Source organism: Anolis sagrei, chromosome 11 (assembly GCF_037176765.1).
Source record: "Anolis sagrei isolate rAnoSag1 chromosome 11, rAnoSag1.mat, whole genome shotgun sequence".
NCBI lineage: Eukaryota > Metazoa > Chordata > Lepidosauria > Squamata > Dactyloidae > Anolis > Anolis sagrei.
Genome location: NC_090031.1, coordinates 9,039,755 through 9,062,184, shown reverse-complemented (window position 1 = coordinate 9,062,184; position 22,430 = coordinate 9,039,755). Strand labels below are relative to the sequence as shown.

Below are 22,430 nucleotides of genomic sequence, written 5' to 3'. Positions count from 1 at the left end.
TTGAGAAAAAAAGGCAAAGACCAGATTCCAAAGTATACAATCACTTTCCATAGCGGTTCAAAAACATTTAAATGTGAGTAGATCAATAGGTACTGCTCCGGTGGGAAGGTAACAGTGCTCCATGCAGTCATGCTGGCCACATGACCTTGGAGGTGTCTATGGACAACACTGGCTCTTCAGCTTAGAAATGGAGATGAGCACCAACCCCCAGAGACGGACACGACTGGACTTAATGTCAGGGGAAAACCTTTACCTAGGCTGATTTAAAACTGTAGGAGTATTTCTTCATCCACCATAGGAGCACTGTTTCTTACCTGAATTTCCATTTGGCAGGATGAGCAGAAAGCTGAAGACGAACTTGCAAAAAAACGTGCCGCCTTCCTCTTAAAGCAGCAGCGCAAAGCCGAAGAGACACGGCTTCGGAAACTACAACTCGAGGTCGAGGTTGAGCAAAAGAGAGACGAAGTGCGGTAAATGAAATAGTACTTCCTGTTTGAAGAGGGTGGCTACTTTGTAATGCTCACCCTTGATAACTGGGGGAATGACACGCTCTCGTTGGCCTTCTTTTTAGCCGCAAAGCTGAAGAAGACCGAATCCGGAAGGAGGAAGAGAAGGCCCGAAGAGAGCTCATCAAACAAGAATATCTGAGAAGGAAGCAGCAGCAGATCTTGGAAGAACAAGGCCTTGGGAAGCCCAAGCCCAAACCCAAGCCCAAGAAGGCCAGGCCAAAGTCTGTTCATCGAGAGGAATCCTACAGCGATTCAGGGACAAAGTGTTCCACAACCCGTAAGCAGCAGCAACAGCAGCCATTTTGGTGATGGAAGGAAGCGGCTTAGCTCTCTTTTGCAGCCTCTCACTTTTCTTTTTCTTCTTTGCCAGCGGATAATCTCAGCAGCGCACAGTCGGGCTCCAGCCTGTCCTTGGCATCGGCAGCAACCACAGAGCCTGAAAGTGTCCATTCTGGGGGAACTCCATCACAGCGGTAAGAAAAATGGGATTTGGGGATTGTAATGGTTCCCCTTAGGATTTTTTTTATTGAAATGTCAGGAGAGAATGCTTCTGGAAAATGGCTAGACAGGTTGGAAAACTCACAGCAACCAAGTGATTCTGGCCATGAAAGCCTTCAAAAGCACAAAATAGTATTTTCTATAGTAGTTGGCATTGTTACTTCTTGAGCTTTTGGAACAGGTGGAGGACAAGAATCAGGAATGGTGCTGGTGGGGCTGGTATCTAGAAAACTATTGTTCTGTGCCCCCATTAGCCCAATATCTGGCGCATCTCATGCACTCTCCCTGTTGTTTGTCTCGACAGAGTGGAGTCGATGGAATCCTTGCCCATCCTGAGCAGAAACCCCAGTCGAAACATGGAGAGAGACTGGGAAAACACCTCCACAGCATCGTCAATTGCTTCAGTGGCAGAATATACTGGTAAACGTGATATTTATTTATTTATTTATTTGTGTCATTTTTATCGCACCCATTTCAGGTGAATTTAAACTACATATCATTTAAACTACATATCAGAGCTGATATGAACCAGGCTCTGATGTTGCGGTCTTTAATCTGTGCTTGCTGAGGTGTTCCTGCAAGTATCTCTGTAGGTCATAGGAGGCTATTTCTTGATTTAAGGCATTGATGTGCTGGCTGATATCCAAACAGAGGATGGGCCGGAGATGTCAATGCCTCGGTCCTTTCATTACATGCTGCTATTTTGCGGCAGATGTCAGTCAGGTGGTGCAATACTGGCTAAACAGTATAATATTTCCAGTAGCATTGGGCGTAGACATCCTGTGATAATGTGGCGTGTCTCATTAAGAGCCACATCTACTGTTTTGACGTGGTGAGATGTGTACCACACTGGGCATGCGTACTCAGCAACAGAGTAGCAAAGCGCAAGGGCAAATGTCTTCGCTTTGTTTGGTTGTGATCCCCAGGTTGTGCCAGTTAGTTTTCGTAAGATATTATTTTTAGCACCCACTTTTTGCTTGATATTCAGGCAGTGCTTCTTATAAGTCAGAGCCCGGTCTAGGGTAACTCCCAGGTATTTGGGTGTGCTGCAATGCTCCAGTGGGATTCCTTCCCAGGTAATCCTCAGAGCTTGAGATGCTTGTCTGTCCTTAAGGCGGAAAGCAGATGTCTGTGTTTTAGCTAGATTAGTGTAGCGAGGGAGATAGACTATTTCTTTATTTAAGGAAAACCTCTTTGCTCTTATACTGATTCAGTTACTTCTTTTATATTAGCTGAGACTTTCTGTGTTCTGTTTAACCTTTGTACAAGCACTGAGACACACTTCTGTATAACAAAGTAACACAGTTTATTTATAACTTCTGGCTCCAACGCTTGTGGTTACATTTGTGTTTTGTTGAGGCTTACAGTCAGTATAATATGCTTGGTTTACTTTTCTGAAGTAGACTTTCAATGTTTCACATTCACAAACATGTTACTTGCTTTACACACTCTTGACTGAAATTATATTCTGACTAAAGCACCACTGGCTTTCTTTATGTTCCTAAAACTTGTGCTCTATTTAACTAACTGCTTCTATATATCAGAAGTCTTTAACACATCTTCATAACTGCTTATTTCTAACAGAAGTTCCTAACTCTTTTCTCTCACGGAAGTTCCTAACTGACTCTCACAAACAGGAATCCCTAACTCTTCTCACAAACAGCAATTCCTAACTCCCCCCTTTTGATTCTCTAACTGCCTATTTTCAAAACCTTGGCTCTGCCCCTTTGGAATGTTTAGCCCTCCTCCTCCCAACTGTCATTTTGGCCTAGCAACCTTTTCAAATCCTGGGCCTATGCTAATCTGCATATGACCAATCGGCTTCCATATGCAAATGAATCCTGTCTCTGCTGTTGCTACCCTGTCTGTGCCTATTCTTCCCTATCTGCCATATGTAAACATAGAGCTATACACCAAAAATTTACATAGAGTAGCAATTTTGCTACAATTAGGAATCATCTGATTTCCCTGTAATGGGCAGTAAGAGCACCTAAAGCTTCAGAGAGCTTCTTTTCAGCCATTTCAAAGCTCCCAGCTTGAGTGGTGATGACACGATCGTCAGCATAGATGAAACTCTCTGTCCCTTCTGGCAGTGGTTGATCATTTGTGCAAATGTTAAACATTGATGGAGCAAGCACACTCCCCTGAGGCAGGCCTTCTTCTATTTATGTTGAGTCCCATTGAGTTCTGTGGTCCTGCTCTTAGTTAAGATCAAGTCTAGATCCAACTCTGTATAAGCATTTTATAGGTAGTTTATTTATTTTATTTACTGTTTTTGTACCGTAGGCGAATCAAGGCAGTTAACAGGGTAAAATTCAGTGCTTACAATATCATAAATACAATTAAAAGATAACATATAATAAAAATTAAACATATCAATAAAATATTAATTCATAGTGTCTCCTTGTTAAAAAAGTTGTCCGGTCTCATTTGTCGTCGTTCCATTTTCCTATGTTAGTTACTCTGCATTTGGAAATGCTTGTTCAAAAAGCCACATCTTGACTTTTTTCCAGGATGTTAAAAAGGGAGGGGGGCGATCTAATATCTATAAGGAGGGTGTTCCACAGCTGAGGAGCCACTGCCCAGAAGGCTCTGTCTCTTGTCTCCACCAAACATACTTGTGACGAAGGCGGTAACGATAGCAGGGCCTCCCCAGATGATCTAAAGGTCGTAGATGGTTCATATTATTTATATTATATCCCATTTGAATGATGTCTCCAATTGACCTTTGGTAACCTTGCATCCCTTATTGCAGCATTTTCCCCTCTTTTTGGACTTGTTTAAGTTGTAATAAAATCAGGAAGTTGCTTACTTTGTCTAAAACCTCTTTCCTAGGTCCGAAGCTCTTTAAAGAGCCCAGCAGCAAGTCAAACAAACCAATCATCCACAATGCCATCTCCCACTGCTGTCTTGCTGGAAAAGTCAATGAGCCTCACAAGAATTCCATATTGGAGGCAAGTATATATATATATATATATATTCCTGCTGATGTTTCATTCACTTTGCCTTTCCTATGTACTGCATTGTCTGGGAGCAAGCGGAAGAATATGAAGTGATTGCGCTGCTCATTGACCACAACAAAAAATGTGTTGTGTTCTGAAGTGATTGCAGATGTGTGACATATTGCAGTCTGACTTGTCAGGGCAGCTGTTTGCAACATCTGCGACTGACGCAAGGGCATTTGGGGTCAAGCAAAGAATACTGCTTATTATTTTGCCTCGTGTTAGATCCCAGTAAAGCATAGCTATCCGAAAGAATGTATTTGCCGTACCAGTGGCTTTGTGTGAGAGGGCATTTTTGCCTGAATGTAATCCAGATCCCCACTCCATCCTTACAGGCCAACTTTGAGGTCATTTTTTGGTAGTTCTGACTTACTTACTTAGGGCGATCCCTCGTAGTCCAAGGATGATGGTCCTCCAAGGTGGGTCCGTAGGTGACTGTGGAGCCCTATTCTTGATCTGCATCTTCTTCCGCAGTGAGGGCATTGGTTTCCAGGTGGGATGCAGTCCCAGTCAGGGTTGGCTTGATGCACCTTCCTCTTGGCACGTTTCTCTCTTTCACCCTCCATTCTTGCCTCTTCAAATTCTACAGCACTGCTGGTCACAGCTGACCTCTAGCTGGAGCACTCATGGGCCAGAGTTTCCCAGTTCTCAGTGTTTATGCCGGAGTTTTTAAGGTTGGCTTTGAGCCCATCTTTCAATCTCTTTTCCTGTCCACCAACATTCCATTTTCTGTTCTTGAGTTCAAAATAGAGCAACTGCTTTGGGAGACGGTGGTCAGGCATCCGGACAACATGGCCGGTCCAGCGGAGTTGATGGCGGAGGACCATCGCGTCAATGCTGGTGGTCTTTGCTTCTTCCAGCACGCTGACATTTGTCCGCTTGTCTTCTCAAGAGATTTGCACTATTTTCCGGAGGCAGCGATGATGGAATCGTTCCAGGAGTTGCATGTGACGTCTGCAGACAGTCCACATCTTGCAAGCATATAGCAGGGTTGGGAGGACAATAGCTTTATAAACAAGCACCTTGGTATCCCTACAGTGCTTCTGACATGGTGCTCCTGATAGGCTGGACCAAAACCATATAGGGCTTTATAGGTGATGATCAGCACCTTGAATTGAACCTGGAACTGGACAGGCAACGAATGGAGCTGCTTCAGGATAGGCGTGATACGCTCCCTCAAGTTTGCACCCGTCAGAAGTCGGCCTGCTGTTCTCTGAATGAACTAATTTCCAGATGCTCTTCAAGGGCAGGCCTATATAGAGCGTGTTGCGATAGTCCAATTTGGATGTAACCCAACGCCTGCACCACTGAGTCTCCAGGAAAGGGTGCAGTTGGTGCACAAACTTTAGTCGTGCAAAGGCTGATCACCTTTGCCATCTGGGCTTCTAGGTTTAAAGCAGAGTCTAGGATGGCCCCCAGACCTGGGATTCCAGGGGGAGTGTAACCCCATAAGGGATTTGCTCCCCAAAATAAGAATTTTGTCCACCATGGAATCACAGTACCTTAAAACTTCATTTCAGCATTGAGAATATATATAATACTAGCCATCCCCTGCCAGGCGTTGCTATGGCCCAGTCTGGTGATCTGGAAAATAATGTAATGAGAAAGTGTTGGTTTCTAATATATGTAATTTCTTTATGCTTGTGGGTAAACCGTATTTGATTATGCTTTCTTGCCCTGGTGAAGGGAGTTGGACTGGATGGCCTTAAGTATTTTCTATTGGTCATAGGGGTTCTGTGTGGGAAGTTTCGCTGTGTAACTTCGGTGTGTAACATCCGCGCTCTCCCAGGATTCAAGCCTGCAATCTGTCGGTCTGCAGTCCTGCCGGCACAGGGATTTAACTCACTGCGCCACCGGGGGCTTTTAGGACCCCTGTTGTAAATAAAGAAATAGTTCTCATCCCCTAACCGTTTCCCTCTTTGCGTTTCCCCAGGAGCTTGAGAAGTGCGACGCCAACCACTACATCATCCTGTTCCGTGACGCCGGCTGCCAGTTCCGAGCACTTTACTGCTACTACCCGGACACCGAAGAGATCTACAAGCTGACCGGGACGGGGCCAAAGAGCATCGCCAAGAAGATGATCGACAAGCTGTACAAATACAGCTCGGACCGGAAGCAGTTCAACCTGATCCCGGCCAAGACCATGTCCGTCAGTGTGGACGCCCTCACCATCCACAACCACTTGTGGCAGCCCAAGCGGCCCGCTGTGCCAAAGAAGACCCAGACTCGCAAATGATGATGTCGCGGGGAGAGATTGAGACTTGAATTGTTGGTTTCGCCGCCGGGGAGGAGAACCCCCTTCTTCTCGTGCTCCCCTTTCCCAACCCCCCAAAAAGAGAGAAAGAGGTGTCTTAAAAAAAAACGTGGATGCAAGGAGAGAATGAAGGAACAACGTCTGGGTTTACTTTTTTTTGTTTTTGTATGGATGACTAAAACAAAATAGCTGTTACAACTCGTTGCTTACTACGGAGGCTTTTCACGCGTGGGAAAAGTGCATGTAGCAAGATCTCAAGCAATGGATTTCCTTTTTTACTTGAAGTTCTTTGTCGGTACGAATTGGAAGCGTATTATTATTATTTTTTCATTTCTTTTCCCCGCAAATAAAACAAAACCCATTTCAGAGTTGCTTTGGGAGAACAACGAGATCAGGACTTCATTGGAAGGAGAACGCAACCCCCACAACAATATAATCGAACTCTTGGTCCTGTATCTACTGCCAACACAGAGCTCTGACTTCGGGAGGAAACGACAACCGAATCCGGCCCTTTGCTGCTCAAAACGAAAAGTTTACTTAACAGTATCGAGTCTTTACAAAGCACTGAAAGATGTTAAATCTTCTTTTTTTAAATGGAGGACTTATGCAAACTTGGAAGGCCGGCGACCACTTCTCGGAGAAACAATCACGAAAGAGGCGTTCGAACAGGTGCTACTTGCCGGAAAATCCCTAATGTTGACATTGAGGCACATTGAACGGAGTGCAAGTCAAAATCTGTTTCGAGTGATATATATTTTTCTTTTTCTTTTTGGGTCTTTTCGATGGATTCTAGTCATAGAGGGACCTTTTCACACAGAGCACGTACGTCGACTCCTGTATAACGATGCACTTATTAATAATGATTACCGATTCGATTCTAACGCTTTTTGAATCATGTCCTGGAAAGTTAATTCCGCTTTGTCCTGTCTCTCTTTTCTTTTCATTATTATGATAATAATAATAATAAAAATAATATGTATTATTATTATTATTTGTATTATTATCACAATAATAATAATAATAAGTACTATTTTTATTATTATTATTTGTATTTGTGGCTGGATAAGCATGCTCTAAAACAGAGCATGTCTCATTTCTATTTCTTCTCTTTCTTTCTGGGCAAACATATATACTAATACGTAAGACAACAAAACAGTTTCTGTATACTAGCAATTTTTTTGCAATCCGATCTGCATTTGTTTGGAAGGCTCAGATACGGCTTTGTTTGGTTCTCGTTTGGTTTTTCTTTTTCTTCTCCCTCTTTTCCATCTCGAAATATTAAAAATCTTGAGTTTGAGACCTTTTAACGCTGTGTGCTTTTTCCCCTTCGAAAAATAAAAATCATAATAATCTGGCGGGATTGAGAATCATGTTGCAAAATATACCTCTTTCCCCAGAAAGCAAGTAAAAGGTCTATATATATGTATATTTTCATGGCCAGAATCACTAGGTTGCTGTGAATTTTCCAGGCTGTATGGCCTTGTTTCAGAAGCATTCTCTCCTGACGTTTCACCCACATCTATGGCAGGTTTCCTCAGAAGTTGTGAGGTCTGTTGGAAACTTAGTGAGTGAGGTTGATATATCTGTGGAATAATGTCCAGGGTGGAGAAAGAACTATTTGACTGTTTGGGGCAAGTGTGAACCATGATTAGCACTGAATAGCATTGCAGCTTCAAATCCTGGCTGCTTCCTGCCTGGGGGAATCCTTTGTTGGGAGGTGTTAGCTGGCCCTGATTGTTTCCTGTCTGGAAACTAGCCAAGTGGAATAATATCCAGGGTTGGAGAAAGAACACTTGTCTGTTTGAGCAAACGTGAACCTTGATTAGCACTAAATAGCCTTGCAGCTTCAAATCCTGGCTGCTTCCTGCCTGGGGGAATCCTTTGTTGGGAGGTGTTAGCTGGCCCTGATTGTTTCCTGTCTGGAAACTAGCCAAGTGGAATAATATCCATGGTCGGAGAAAGAACACTTGTCTGTTTGAGGCAAGTAAGAACAAAGGATACCCCAATCAAGCAGCCAGGCTTTGAAGCTGCAAAGCTATTCAGTGCTAATCAAGATGGTCAGCTGCAACATTCACACCTATTTCCAACGGATAAGAGTTCTTTCTCCCACCCTGGGCATTCCACAGGTATATAAACCCCACTTGCCCAGTTTCCAACAGGGGAATACCAGACAGGAAACAATCAGGAAACAATCAGGGCCAGCTAACACCTCCCAACAAACCCCACTTGCCTAGTTTCCAACCTCTGAGGATGTTAGCCATAGATGTGGGCGAAACGTCAGGAGAGAATGCTACTGAAACACAGACAGCCCAGAAAACTCACAGCAACCCAAAGTCTATTCAATCCCAAAGGCGTCATGTTTTTGCTGCTGGGGAATTTCCTTTTTCTAGGGTTCTATATAGCTTGGTTTGCACATGTTTTGCTTCTACTTCTTCGAAGTGTTACTTGAATCCGTTCCCTGTTGCGACACTAGACGAGAAGAGCGCTAACCCGCACCCCAGTGTGGCTCTTTAATGGACTTTTTGATAATACTAATATAATTGGAATGAAGTTGAGCCTTTGTATAGAAAGGGGCGAGAAATAGGGTCCTTTAACACTAGAGAGAATGAAGGTCTTCGGTTGCAGTCTCCTCGATCCCATTCCCCTCCCAGGACGAAAATATATATAGGTCAGCTGTACATTTTGTTTCATAGTTGGCTACCATGTATATAAGGAAATGGCTTTATTATTATTATTATTATTATTTCTAAAAATGCAAAGTATTAAAATACTGTCATGAGTGTATTATTATTATTTTTTTTGTTACATGCTTTTCATGCTTTATTTCTCCCTGTTTGATATTATACGACATATTTATTTTATGAAGGCACTGAAATTTAATAAAGATCATCCACGGATTTTTCTTTTCGATTATTCCATGCATCTTTCCTTTTTGTTTTGTTTTGTCGTATGCACACACATTCTTTGCAGATTTTTTTTACAGATGTGCTTCTTGTCCTTGAGTGTGTTTAATTTCCTTAAAACTGTGATTCCCAACCATTTTTTTTGTCCAGGAACCACATTGTGGGTGAACTACAACTCCCATCATGCCAGATTAACCCCGAGAAACTTCATCAGTACATAAAGTTTTTTATGTTGGGCAAGTTACACACAATTATAAATATACTGTATACATATATATTAGGCTTGGGCGGTTTCGTTCGTTAATTTCGTAATTCGTTATTAATTCGTATTTAAATTAGCTTACGATCCGATATTGAGCCATGCAGGAATAGTGTGAGGAGTAATTAAGAATCGAAACAATTTTTCCAATTTTCGTAATTATTTCGTAATTATTTTCGTAATATAATATAATAATATATAATATATAATACAATATATTATAATAATATAATATACAATAATATAATATAATAATATATTATATAATATATAATAATAATATATAATATATAATATTATAATAATATATATAATATTATAATAATATAATATAATAATATTATAATAATATATAATATAATATATATAATATATTATAATAATATTATTATACTGTAATAATATATAATATAATAATATATAATACAATATTATTATAATATAATATATAATAATATAATATAGTTGTTGTTTGTTTTATCACACCAAGAATCAACAACAGAGGGAGAGGGAAGCTTCAGAAGTTCCCCCTGTCCCATTTGGAGGTTTTTTTAGCATATTGCGCAATCGCGTCCCCCATTAACGAATCAATTCGAAATTTACGAAATTTCAAATTTTTTTAAAGAAAAAATTCAGAATTCTTTAAAAAAACGAAATGCAATGGACCCCCTAAAAACGAAACGAGTTTAGAAACAAATTTTTCTGTTGTTACCCAAGCCTAGTATATATATATATATAAATATATATATATCGTAAAATATATAAATATAAAATATATGAATATATAATATATAAATTATATAATAGAAAATAATAAGATATAATATATAAATGTAAAAAGATATAATAGAAAATAGAAAATATATAAAAATATAAAAATAAAATAATAGAATTATATAATATATATAATTAAATATAAATATAAAAATATTTAAAATAAAATAGATAAACATATAAAATATATAATATAAAATAAACTAAAATGTAAAAATGTATATATAATAAAATATAAAAATATTTAAAATAAAGTAGATAAACATATAAAATATATAATATAAAATAAACTAAAATGTAAAAATGTATATATAATAAAATATAAAAATATTTAAAATAAAGTAGATAAACATATAAAATATATAATATAAAATAAACTAAAATGTAAAAATGTATATATAATAAAATATAAAAATATTTAAAATAAAGTAGATAAACATATAAAATATATAATATAAAATAAACTAAAATATAAAAATGTATATATATATATATATATATATATTATTATTTTATTTATTTGCTATACTTGTATACCGCCGTTTCTCAGCCTAGCCAGCGACTCAACGCGGTTTACAACAACTTATAACAAACAACAGTATAGAGTTTAAAAAGCATAAAAACATAATCCACAATACATATATAATAAAATATAATAATACAGGGTTAGTCAAAATGCATAGGCCAATAAGCCATTCAATTGAATGGCTTATTGGCCTATGCATTTTGACTAACCCTGTATATAAAATAAAATAGATAAACATATAAAATATATAATATAAAATAAACTAAAATATAAAAATGTAAATATATATATATAATAAAATATAAAAATATATAAAATAAAATAGATAAACATATAAAATATATAATATAAAATAAAATGTAAAAATATAAATATATAAAATAAAATATAAAAATAAAAAGGATCATCAGCGAGGTTTAGTGTGCTCTCTGGCAGTAGGGTAAACTACAACTCCCACTATGGTGAATCAGTCTCCTCAAACCCCTCCAGTAGGTTGAGTTAGTCATGAGGGTTCTGTGTGCCAACTTTGGTCCAGGTCCATCTTCAGTGGAGGTCACAGTTTCTCTGGTTGGGGGTGAACTACAACTCCCAGAAAGAAAGGTCAGTTCCCCCCAAGCCCCTCCAGTAATCAAATCTCAGCATATCAGATATATGTGCCAAGTTTGGTCGAGATCCATCAGTGTTTGGGTTCACAGTGCTCTCTGGATATAGGTGAACTACAACTCCCCCAAATCAAGGTGAATTTCCCTCACAAACCTCCAGTACTTTTGCTGATCGGGGGGGGGGGGGGGGGGGGCTCTGTGTGCCAAGTTTGGTCCAATCCCATCTTTGGTGGAATTCAGACTGTTCATTGATTGCAGGGGACTATAAATCCCAGGTATCTACAACTCCAAAATGTCCAGGCCTATTCCCCTCAAAACCCACCAGTATTCAAATTTGGGCATATCGGGTATACATGCCAAGTTTGATCCAGATCCATCATTGTTTGGGTTCATAGTGCATTCCGGATGTAGGCGAACTACAACTCCTATAAATCCCTCTAAAGACCTCTTGGTATTTTTTGTCTTTCAAGGGTTATCTGTGTACTAAGTTAATTCCAGGTCCATCATTGGTGGAGGAGTTCAGAGTGCTCTTAGATTGCAGGTGAACTATACATCCCAGTCCCTGCAATTCCTATAAATCATGGTGAACCTCTCTAGTTGCTCTGTTTGGTGTGTACCATAGAAAATAATAGGAAAGGGTTAAGGCAGTGGGTGGGATCATGCAAATTCCACACCAATGGAGAGAGAAAGGAACACTGGGATGTCTGTGGTGTAGGAAACATAAACTCTAGGATGGAATTGTCCCCAAATGAAAGCCTTCACTTGGGTGGTGGGCAACATGGTGTTTGGAGAGGACATTGGAAGGCCTCTTGGACATGTTCATGGTGCTTACTACAACCTGCAATGTCATTGGAGGAAGGGCCTTTGGTGTCTCCTGACTAGTGGGAGATATAGTTCTTTATGGAAGTGGGAGCTTGTCTGTGGAAGCGGACACGCCAGTCACAAACACACATGCATATTTTCACTTTTAGTATGAATATAGATGTTGGTTGTGGTACTGACATAACTGCAAAAATAAATATATATATATATACAGTTGTTCTGGGATGGTTAATGTATTTCTGGTTAATGGGCAAACTCCATGATAATGCTATGGAGATGCTGCTTTGTCAAGCTGAACCGTGTGTCCGGAAAAGGAGGAAGACCCCCTACAGCTTTGGAGGTAACAGGTTCCAACTTGCCTGTCTCTACCCAAAGGAGGGTAAGACACTGACCTTGATGTGTTAGGATGCTCTCGGAAAGCTCTTAGTATCCTCCAAGACGAAGGAGATCGCTAACGGAAGGAACCGACTGGCCCAGCATGAAATGTAAGTCAACAGAACTGGCAAACTGTATGCAATCGTGATCAGAAGGAACCTCTAGTCCATGTCTTTGCTACAGTGATCTATTCTATGTGGTCAGATCTAGTACACCATCTCCAGGAAAGAAATCTTCAGAGTTGTCTTCCTTCCTTCCTGCCCTCCCTCCCTCCCTTCCCCTCCCGCCCTTCCTTCCTTCCCTCCCTCTCTTCCCTTCCTGCCTTCCCTCTCCTCTTCCTTCCACTTCCCTCCTTCCTTCCTTCCTTCTTTCCTTCCCTCCTTCCTCTTCTTTCCCCTACCTCCCTTCCTTTCCTCCCCCTTCCTTCTTTCCCTTCCTTTCAGTTCCCGTTCCTCTTCCTCCTTCCTTCCCTCCCTCCCTTCCCCCTCCCCTCCTTCCCTCCCTCCCTCCCTTCCTTCACCTTCTCCCTTTCCTTCCCTTTCCCCTTCCTTCCTTCCTTCCTTCCTTCCTTCCTTCCTTCCTTCCTTCTTTCCTTCCTTCCTTCCTTCCTTCCTTCCTTCCTTCCTTCCCTTCCCCTTTCTTCTCCCTTCCCCTCCCTCCCTCCCTCCCTCTCTTCCTTCCTTCCTTCCTTCCTTCCCTCCCTCCCCCCTTCCTTTCTTCCCTTCCCTTCCTTCCCGTTCCCTTCTTTCCTTCCTCCCTCGCTTGCTTCCTTCCTTCCTTCCTTCCTTCCTTCCTTCCTTCCTTCCTTCCTTCCTTCCTTCCTTCCTTCGTTCCCCCCTCCCTTCCCATTCCCCTTCCTCTTCGCCTTCCTTCCCCTTCCCCATTTCCTTCCCCTTTTCCTTCCTTCCATATTTCCTTCCATCCCTTCCCCTTCCTTCTCCCCTCCCCCTTTCTTCCCTTCCCTTCCAGTTCTTGTTCCCCTCCCCCCTTCCTCCCTCCCTTCCTTCCTGCCTTCCGTCCCTCCCTTCCTCTTCCTTTTCCCCTTACCCTCCCCTTCCTTCCTTCCTTCCTTCCTTCCTTCCTTCCTTCCTTCCTTCCTTCCTTTCCTTTCCTTTCCTTTCCTTTCCTTTCCTTTCCTTCCCCCTTTCCCTCTTCCTTCTTTCCCTCTTCCTTCCTTTCTTCCTTCCTGCCTTCCTTCCTGCCTGTCTGTGATGGATCGAGATGTTTCACCCAAGAATCCCTGAAATTGAGAAGCCACCACTTGCTCCAGAACCTTCCCCCAAAAGGGGCAATTACAGATATCGAGAAATCCAGGGAGGCCTTCTTCAAAATTGGACTTACTATTGCCTTTTTTAGGCTTGATGGTATTTATCCAACGAGGCATTTATAGTCCTCCTGAACTACTCAGCCAATCCCCTGCTGTCAAGTTTGATAAGCCAGGAAAGGCCTAGTGCACAAGTGGTCGCTGTACCCCAAAAGGTATCAGCTTCTGACTCCGTATGGAAGTTAAGCAGGGCTAGCCCAAGTTAATACTTGGATGGGAGACCACCGATACAGACCAGGTGTTGTAGGCAATGTTTTAGAGGATGGAACTGGCAAAATCCCTTGCCTAAGTAAGAAAATCCTATGAAGTACATAGGGTCACCCAGAAGTCGATAGGTGACTGTAGGCATGGTCAATCCATGGTTCTAAAGTACTTACAAAACTAAAGTTCTGGTGGTGAAAATTTCAGAACTCTAACGAAACTCTCACAATTTCATTATAAATGGCAGTTCCTAGTTGGTTCTATCATAAAAATCACCAGTAATGAAATAATAATTAAATTATTATCTAAAGTACTTACAAAACTAAAGTTCTGGTGGTGAAAATTTCAGAACTCTAACAAAACTCTCAAAATGTCATTATAAATGGCAGTTCCTAATTGGTTCTATCATAAAAAATCACCAGTAATGAAATAATAATTAAATTATTATCTAAAGTACTTGCAAAACTAAAGTTCTGGTGGTGAAAATTTCAGAACTCTAACAAAACTCTCACAATTTCATTATAAATGGCAGTTCCTAATTGGTTCTATCATAAAAATCACCAGTAATGAAATGATAATTAAATTATTATCTAAAGTACTTACAAAACTAAAGTTCTGGTGGTGAAAATTTCAGAACTCTAACAAAACTCTCAAAATTTCATTATAAATGGCAGTTCCTAATTGGTTCTATCATAAAAAATCACCAGTAATGAAATAATAATTAAATTATTATCTAAAGTACTTGCAAAACTAAAGTTCTGGTGGTGAAAATTTCAGAACTCTAACAAAACTCTCACAATTTCATTATAAATGGCAGTTCCTAATTGGTTCTATCATAAAAATCACCAGTAATGAAATGATAATTAAATTATTATCTAAAGTACTTACAAAACTAAAGTTCTGGTGGTGAAAATTTCAGAACTCTAACAAAACTCTCAAAATTTCATTATAAATGGCAGTTCCTAATTGGTTCTATCATAAAAATCACCAGTAATGAAATAATAATTAAATTATTATCTAAAGTACTTGCAAAACTAAAGTTCTGGTGGTGAAAATTTCAGAACTCTAACAAAACTCTCACAATTTCATTATAAATGGCAGTTCCTAATTGGTTCTATCATAAAAATCACCAGTAATGAAATGATAATTAAATTATTATCTAAAGTACTTACAAAACTAAAGTTCTGGTGGTGAAAATTTCAGAACTCTAACAAAACTCTCAAAATTTCATTATAAATGGCAGTTCCTAATTGGTTCTATCATAAAAATCACCAGTAATGAAATAATAATTAAATTATTATCTAAAGTACTTGCAAAACTAAAGTTCTGGTGGTGAAAATTTCAGAATTCTAACAAAACTCTCACAATTTCATTATAAGTGGCAGTTCCTAATTGGTTCTATCATAAAAAATCACCAGTAATGAAATAATAATTAAATTTTGAAAGTTTTGTTACAGTTCTGAAATTTTCACCACCAGAACTTTAGTTTTGTAAGTACTTTAGAACCATGGATTGCCCAGGCCTAGTGGCTTGGGCAGGGGAAGTCGTATTTGCCATGACAAAAACAGTTTGGATCTTCAGTCCCTAACTTTCTCACATTGCACTTTTTTTGTATGTGTATCAGGAGCGACTTGAGAAACTACAAGTCGCTTCTGCTGTGAGAGAATTGGCTGTCTGCAAAAACATCGCCCGGGGACGCCCCAATGTTTTGATGTTTTAACATCCTTGTGGGAGGCTTCTCTCAAGTCCCCGCATGGGGAGCTGGAGCTAACAGAGGGAGCTCATCCACACTCTCCCCGGATTTGAGCCGGCACAAGAGTTTAACCGCTGCCTCTCTTTGACATTGCAGCGATCCTTGGCCTTGCTTTGGTTTGGAACATAGTATGGCTTTCGAGGCCCCAGTGCGTCCTTGAAAAGGAGTATTTCTGCTCTTCCATCCCAAATGGTGAGTTTCCTTCCAAAGGATGACGAGTGTCAAGATTTGACCATAATACCATTGAGCACCAACCAAAGTTTGCTATTTGCACATAGATGGTCACAGATTCAATCATCATCTCCTAGCAAGGTTAGGAATAGTCATGCTACACAACAACAACAACAACAGCAAACAAACAAGAACAATCTTTATTTATATTCCACCCTTCTTCAGAGTGGATTACAGCATATGAAAAGATACAGGCAAACATTCAATGCCTGTTACAATGAAATACAATGAGACACAAATACACAGACAAAAGCAAAGGCTCCTCCTTTCATTTCCGGCTCATCTCCACCTCTGTGGAGGTGCTCTTTCTCCATTTCCAAACCAAAACATTGTCTGTAGACACCTCCTGGTTGTGTGGCTGAAGCATCTTTTTGCCTTTTCTCACCGAAGCAGTGCCTATTGATCTACTCACTTTTGTGTGTTTTCGAACTGCTAGGTTGGCAAGAGCTAGGGCTAACAGTGGGTGCTCACCCCATCCCATGGATTCGAAATGCCAACCTTCAGGTCAGCAAGTTTTCAGCAGCACAAGGGTTTAACCCATTGTACCACTGTGGCCCCTATATTGCTATATAGCACTCTGATTGCCATGGCATCATCCTATGGAAGACCACTTTGATCAGGGAAGGCTGGGAGTCATTGGTGGGTAAAATAGTAGACAGTGGAGTCACTTGGAGGATGTGAACTAGAAAATACCATTACACAATAAAATCACTATTTTTTTTGGTGTGGCTAAGACAGTGGTTCCCGGCCTTTTTTTGACCAGGGACCATTTGACCAGAGATCACTTTGACCAGGGACCACTTTGATCAGGGACTACTTGACCAGGGACCAGACTTGACTAGGGGCCTCTTTGACCAGGGACCACTTTTACCAGGGGCTACTTGACCAGGTACCATTTGACCAGGGATCCCTTTGACCAAGGACTACTTGACCAGGGACCATTTGACCAGGGACTACTTGACCAGGGACCACTTTGACCAGGGACCACTTGATCAGGGACCACTTTGACCAGGGACCACTTGACCAGGGATCACATTGATCAGGGACTACTTGACCAGTGACCAGACTTGACTAGGGGCCTCTTTGACCAGGGATCACTTTGACCAGGGACTAATAAATCAGGGATCACTTTGACCAGGGACCACTTGACCAGGGATCACATTGATCAGGGACTACTTGACCAGGGACCAGACTTGACTAGGGGCCTCTTTGACCAGAGACCACTTTGACCAGGGAGTAATAGATCAGGGATCACTTTGACCAGGGGCTACTTGACCAGGGACCACTTGACCAGGGGCCACTTTGACCAGGGACCACTTTGACCAGGGACTACTTGACCAGGGACCACTTTGACCAGGGATCACTTTGACCAGGGGCTACTTGTCCAGGGACCACTTTACCAGGGACCACTTTGACCAGGGACTACTTGACCAGGGACCACTTTGGCCAGGGGCTACTTGTCCAGGGACTACTTAACCAGGGATCACTTTGACCAGGGGCTACTTGACCAGGGACCACTTGACCAGGGACCACTTTGACCAGGGACTACTTGACCAGGGACCACTTTGACCAAGGACTACTTAACCAGGGACCACTTTGACCAGGGACCACATTGACCAGGGACTACTTAACCAGGGGCCACTTTGACCACAGGCTACTTGACCAGGGACTACTTGGGTCCAATATGACTAATGTTGTTTTCTAGGTTTTCCCGAAGGGTTGACATCCATCCTCTTTGTGGTCACCAACCTTGGGGTGGTCAACTCAACCATCTTCAACAGCGCAAGCTTGGCGTCGGTCACCAGCCTCGCCCTGGCAAACAGCGGCATCACAGAAATGGAAGCTGGAGCCCTCCACGCTTTCCAAAGCCTCACCAAGCTCAGCCTGTATCAGAATAGCCTCACTCACATGTCGGCTTCATGGCTTTCCAACCCAGGACGTTTAGAAAACCTCACCATGGCTGAGAACTTCATCACTCAAATTGGACCCAACATGTTCTCCGGTTTGTCCAACCTCATTACGCTGAACTTGGCCAACAATCGGATCCGTGACATTGCCAGAGGAAGTTTTAAGGACCTGGTCAAGCTGAAATTTCTTGACCTCTCCGGCAACCGTTTAACGGCTTTGAGGAGATCCGTGTTCCATGGGCTAACAACGTTCCCGACCATGAAGTTGGGTGGCAATCCATGGAATTGCTCCTGCGAACTTCAAGATTGGGGATTATTTCTTCAAGGTATATGAATCTGGTGAATCTCAGTTGTCGTTGCAAGACTGGGGGATGGTTGGACCAAGTGGTTAGTCTCCACCTGACTTTAGCCAAACATGGCTGACGCTTTTGTGGGGACAATGGGAATTGTACTTTAAAATATCCAAGATTTAGCACACTTTCATTACTAAAAGGGGGCTGTATCTAAATAAGGGTGATTGTGTTGCGTGTAACTATTTTCTTCCAAGCTCTGGCCATATTTGGAAGACCTCAACTTGGTGGAAAGTTTTGGAGGTCAATGCCAACATTACGGAATAGAGCTGGGCCTGTCAGCTATTAGAAATGCACATCTATTTCTATCAAGTGATGTGGGTTTTGTGTATTTCCACAGAGATGATCAACGCATCCCTGCTGGAAGACGCTCCGAACGTTGTGTGCCACTCTCCACTGAGCCTTCGAGGAGTCCATGTTTGGAACATCTCAGACATCAAGTGTTCACCTGATCACTTTCCATCTACCTTTGGAAATGCTTTCCATAAAGTGGGATTGCCAGCTTTGCTAGCCTGCTTAGGTATGCTTGGGTACATCATTTTGGGCCATAATTCCGACGTAGGACATTTCTTAGGTATCTCTATTATCACTGTATTGAGTGGGAATGTCTTCAATCCAATTGCGAATCCCAACTAGAGTAGACCTGAAGTCAACACGTTTGTAAATCCCATTGACTCAACAGGTCGATTCAGTATAGCATTTGTTTGGCGGGTTTCATGTGGCCATAGTTCCTCACCCTCCAATTCAGCATATACATAAATCAACATAGTAGCCCCCCCACACACACACACACACGCACACACTCTTGGAGAGTGTGGCGGGACATGTCTAGCAGGGCATGCAAGTAGGCCCGGAGTGCACTTGCAGATGAACGCCTCTTACTCTAGAGTACGCAGGTGTACATACTTTCTGAGCCTGCCAGTACACCCCGTCACATACACACTCTCTTTCCAAGGAGATTGTGTGTGGGACGGGGTGAGTAGGCAGTCCTGGAAAGCGTGAAGACCTGCCAGTGCCTGCAGCCGAGTGCGTATTACTCTAGAGTAGAAACAGCAGGTGCCAGGTAAGAACAACATACGCCGGGAAGGGGAGCCAGTGGGAAGGAAGCCACCTCGTCCCCATAATGGTCTGATTTTAGCCCCCGAAATGAAAGAACCGAAAACAACCCTCTCAATTTCGGGAGGCTTACAAAAAACAGATTGGGGCCCTCAACGAAAGCCGGGACACAAAACGGGACAAGGGTTCCCCCAAATACAAATGATAAATGTTATGTATGTCATGAAAAATCTCCTAGTTGAACATATCTCCTCGTCGAAAATGTATGCTTCTCTAAGAATGTATTGGATTACTGCAATGCACTCTATGTGGGGCTACCTTTGAAGACGGCCCGGAAATTGCAACTTGTGCAAAGGTTGGCAGCCAGGTTGTTAACCTGAGCTAGTTACAGGGAGTGGATGACGCCTCTACTGAAGCAGCTCCATTGGCTGCCAATAAGTTTTTGGTCCCAATTCAAAGTGCATGTCATTACCCATAAAGCCCTAAATAGTTTGGGTCCTGCTTATCTTCATAACTGTATATTCCTCTATGAACCGGCGCAAGCGCTAAGACCTGCTAGAAAGGCCCTTCTCTCGCTCCCACTTCTGTCGCAAGCACGGTTGGTGGGGATGAGAGAGAGGGCCTTCTCGGTGGTGGCCTCCCAGATCTGGAACACTCTCCCCATGGAGATTAGATTAGCCCTCACCTTGTCCATCTTTCGGAAAGACCTAAAGACTTGGGTGTTCAAATGTGCCTTCGAATGATGGTTCAGCTACTGATCAAGTCCACCCAGCCCTCATCTTTTGGTAGGATCTCTAGAACTTTATTTGCAGCCCTCGGCTTTACAGTTTGCATTACACTAGCCCTGCCATGTCCTATTAGTCTCAAATCTGCACATGCCAACTTTTCTTGGTCACTGGTTGGTTGGTGGTTGGTTATGTTTCATTATGTCTTAGGTTTTATCCATTCTATTGTTTTATGTAGTTTGTTATATGTTTTAACGGAGCCCCCGGTGGCACAGTGGGTTAAAGTGCTGAGCTGCTGAGCTTGTTGACTGAAAGATCACAGGTTTGAATCCAGGGAGCGGTGTGAGCTTCCGCTGACAGCCCCAGCTTCTGCCAACCTAGCGGTTCAAAAACATGCAAATGTGAGTAGATCAATAGGTACTGCTCCGGCAGGGAGGTAACAGCACTCCATGCAGTCATGCCGGCCACATGACCTTGGAGGTGTCTACGGACAATGCCAGCTCTTTGGCTTAGAAATGGAGATGAGCATCACATCCCAGAGTCAAACATGACTGGACTTCATGTCAAGGGAAAACCTTTACCTTTACTATATGTTTTAACAGTGTTACTTTGCAAGTTTGTCTTGGTCCCCATGTAAGGCTAAGAATAAAGTTGTTGTTGTTGTTGTTGTTGTTGTTGTTGTATTTAAAAACTTTCTTTTCTCTTTCTTTTTTGGCAGTGTTTATTTCCTTTCTTGTGCTGCTGTTTTGGATCTGGACGGTGAAGCGGGGTAACAAACAAGTCCGACCAAGCAAGGAAGTTGTCGACCTGGCCATTGGTGAAAAATCGATGAATTGTGTTGATTCTATAGCTGAATGTCAACAATCTAACAAAAAATTAAAACCCTCTGAGATAGGCACAGCTTCCAGAAGTCTGAGGCTCAAAGTCCGGGCCAAGTCTGCATCTGCCATTTTGCTACAAACGGAGTTCTTCCAGAGACGACAACAGACCTCCTGTGTCACCGAATCCAAATGGGATCCCATGACAACAACGCCGTATGTGTCACTGAATGACAAAATGTCCTTTGGAAGGGGCAACTTGGATATCTTTATGGAGGGGAGGAATTACCAGATGTTGGAAAAGGGAAACAAAGAGGAATTCCAGAGCCGCTACAATGTCGGCTCATTCCTGACCGAAGTATGTATAGAAACACCTGGGATCAAAGCAGAAGCTGCCAACCCAACACTGGAAGGTAATGGGATTTCAGGAAAGCTTGAGGACAACGATACTAAAAATGACACTGATAACCCAGAGCCCTTCTTATACTTAAGCATTGCCACAGCTCCTAAAGAACAAGTTGATGTCAACCCACCAAAAGACCTGATTCCAAAACTGGATGGAAACCACTCCGCCGTCTTGAAGCGAACGTTGACCTGGCCTTACGAAAGGAAGTTTTGGGACCAGAGATCCAATATGTTAAATGTTAGAGAATCCTTCAGAGCACAGCTCTTCATACCTTCTCCTCACTCGAGTGAGATACCAATTTCTGGCCAAATAGAAGGTCATGAAGCGTGGCTACCAATCCATCCCTGGAAAGAGCATGACAACGTCAAACATCAAGTCAAGGGAGAGGCCGAAGAAGGACAGCTTCCAAATGAAAGACAACCAAAGGCAGAAGAAGCTTTTGGAGAGACAATCGAGCTTGGAACGTATGATCCTACCCAACCAAGGAAGGATGGTCAAAGAGATTGTGGTGGATCTGAGCTGGAACCAACCAACCAGTTAGAGTCTCTCATTCAGAAAGAATCAGAGGTAGCAGTTAGAGGATTTGCACATTCCTCACAGTCTAGAGTCAACACAACCAATATCAAGAATACCCACTTTCCCAAGCCAATGTCTTCTCAGTCCAGAGCTTGCCATGCTGTCCGTCCATCTCCAGGCTTATCGGTTGATGCTGCTACTCCAAGTTCTTCCTACGATGACACAGTCTCACTGGAAAACAATGAAAACAACTACATGAACCTGCTGCATGAAGTTGTGGAGAACCGTGGGAGATGGACCAGAGAACGGTGGAAACAGAATCGACGGATGCACTCAGTTCACCAGTCTGTATCCAAATCCAAGTAGACCACCATGTTGGATTCCAGCAGAATGCTTCAAGAAGCAATGTGTGTAGATCACAGTGTATTTATTAGTATTGCCCTCTCATATTTCCCTTCTTAGTGAAAGATGCTGAACTGATGTAGATAGGAGAAGGTCGTCTTCCTAACAATGCCACGTTCTAGAACGTCTTCGGCATATTCCGAGGAGACATTCTGAAGGTGAGAAGTCCCGTGCTGAGCATCTTACATGTCCCTTTCACAATGTTTCTCAAGACGTG

General features: G+C 42.1%; 2 protein-coding genes across 7 annotated transcripts in view; both read left to right on the top strand.

The window, feature by feature from the left end:
* Nucleotides 1-8,082, top strand: part of CAMSAP1 (calmodulin regulated spectrin associated protein 1) — a 46,019-nt gene extending 37,937 nt beyond the window's left edge. For all 6 annotated transcript variants that reach the window (XM_067471854.1, XM_067471851.1, XM_067471856.1 and 3 more), the window contains 6 exons: nt 334-470; nt 572-786; nt 880-982; nt 1,312-1,427; nt 3,843-3,961; nt 5,943-8,082. In XM_067471854.1, coding sequence (XP_067327955.1) covers nt 334-470; nt 572-786; nt 880-982; nt 1,312-1,427; nt 3,843-3,961; nt 5,943-6,245 — 993 coding nt within the window. In that variant the 3' untranslated portion in view covers nt 6,246-8,082. The remainder of the gene's footprint in view (nt 1-333; nt 471-571; nt 787-879; nt 983-1,311; nt 1,428-3,842; nt 3,962-5,942) is intronic.
* Nucleotides 8,083-12,419: 4,337 nt separating this feature from the next.
* LOC132763932 (uncharacterized) lies at nt 12,420-22,225 on the top strand. Its single transcript, XM_060757756.2, has 4 exons — nt 12,420-12,489; nt 17,739-18,266; nt 18,631-18,810; nt 20,790-22,225. The coding sequence occupies exons 1-4, from the start codon at nt 12,420-12,422 to the stop codon at nt 22,175-22,177; spliced, it is 2,166 nt and encodes a 721-aa protein (XP_060613739.2). The 3' UTR covers nt 22,178-22,225.
* Nucleotides 22,226-22,430: the final 205 nt, after the last annotated feature.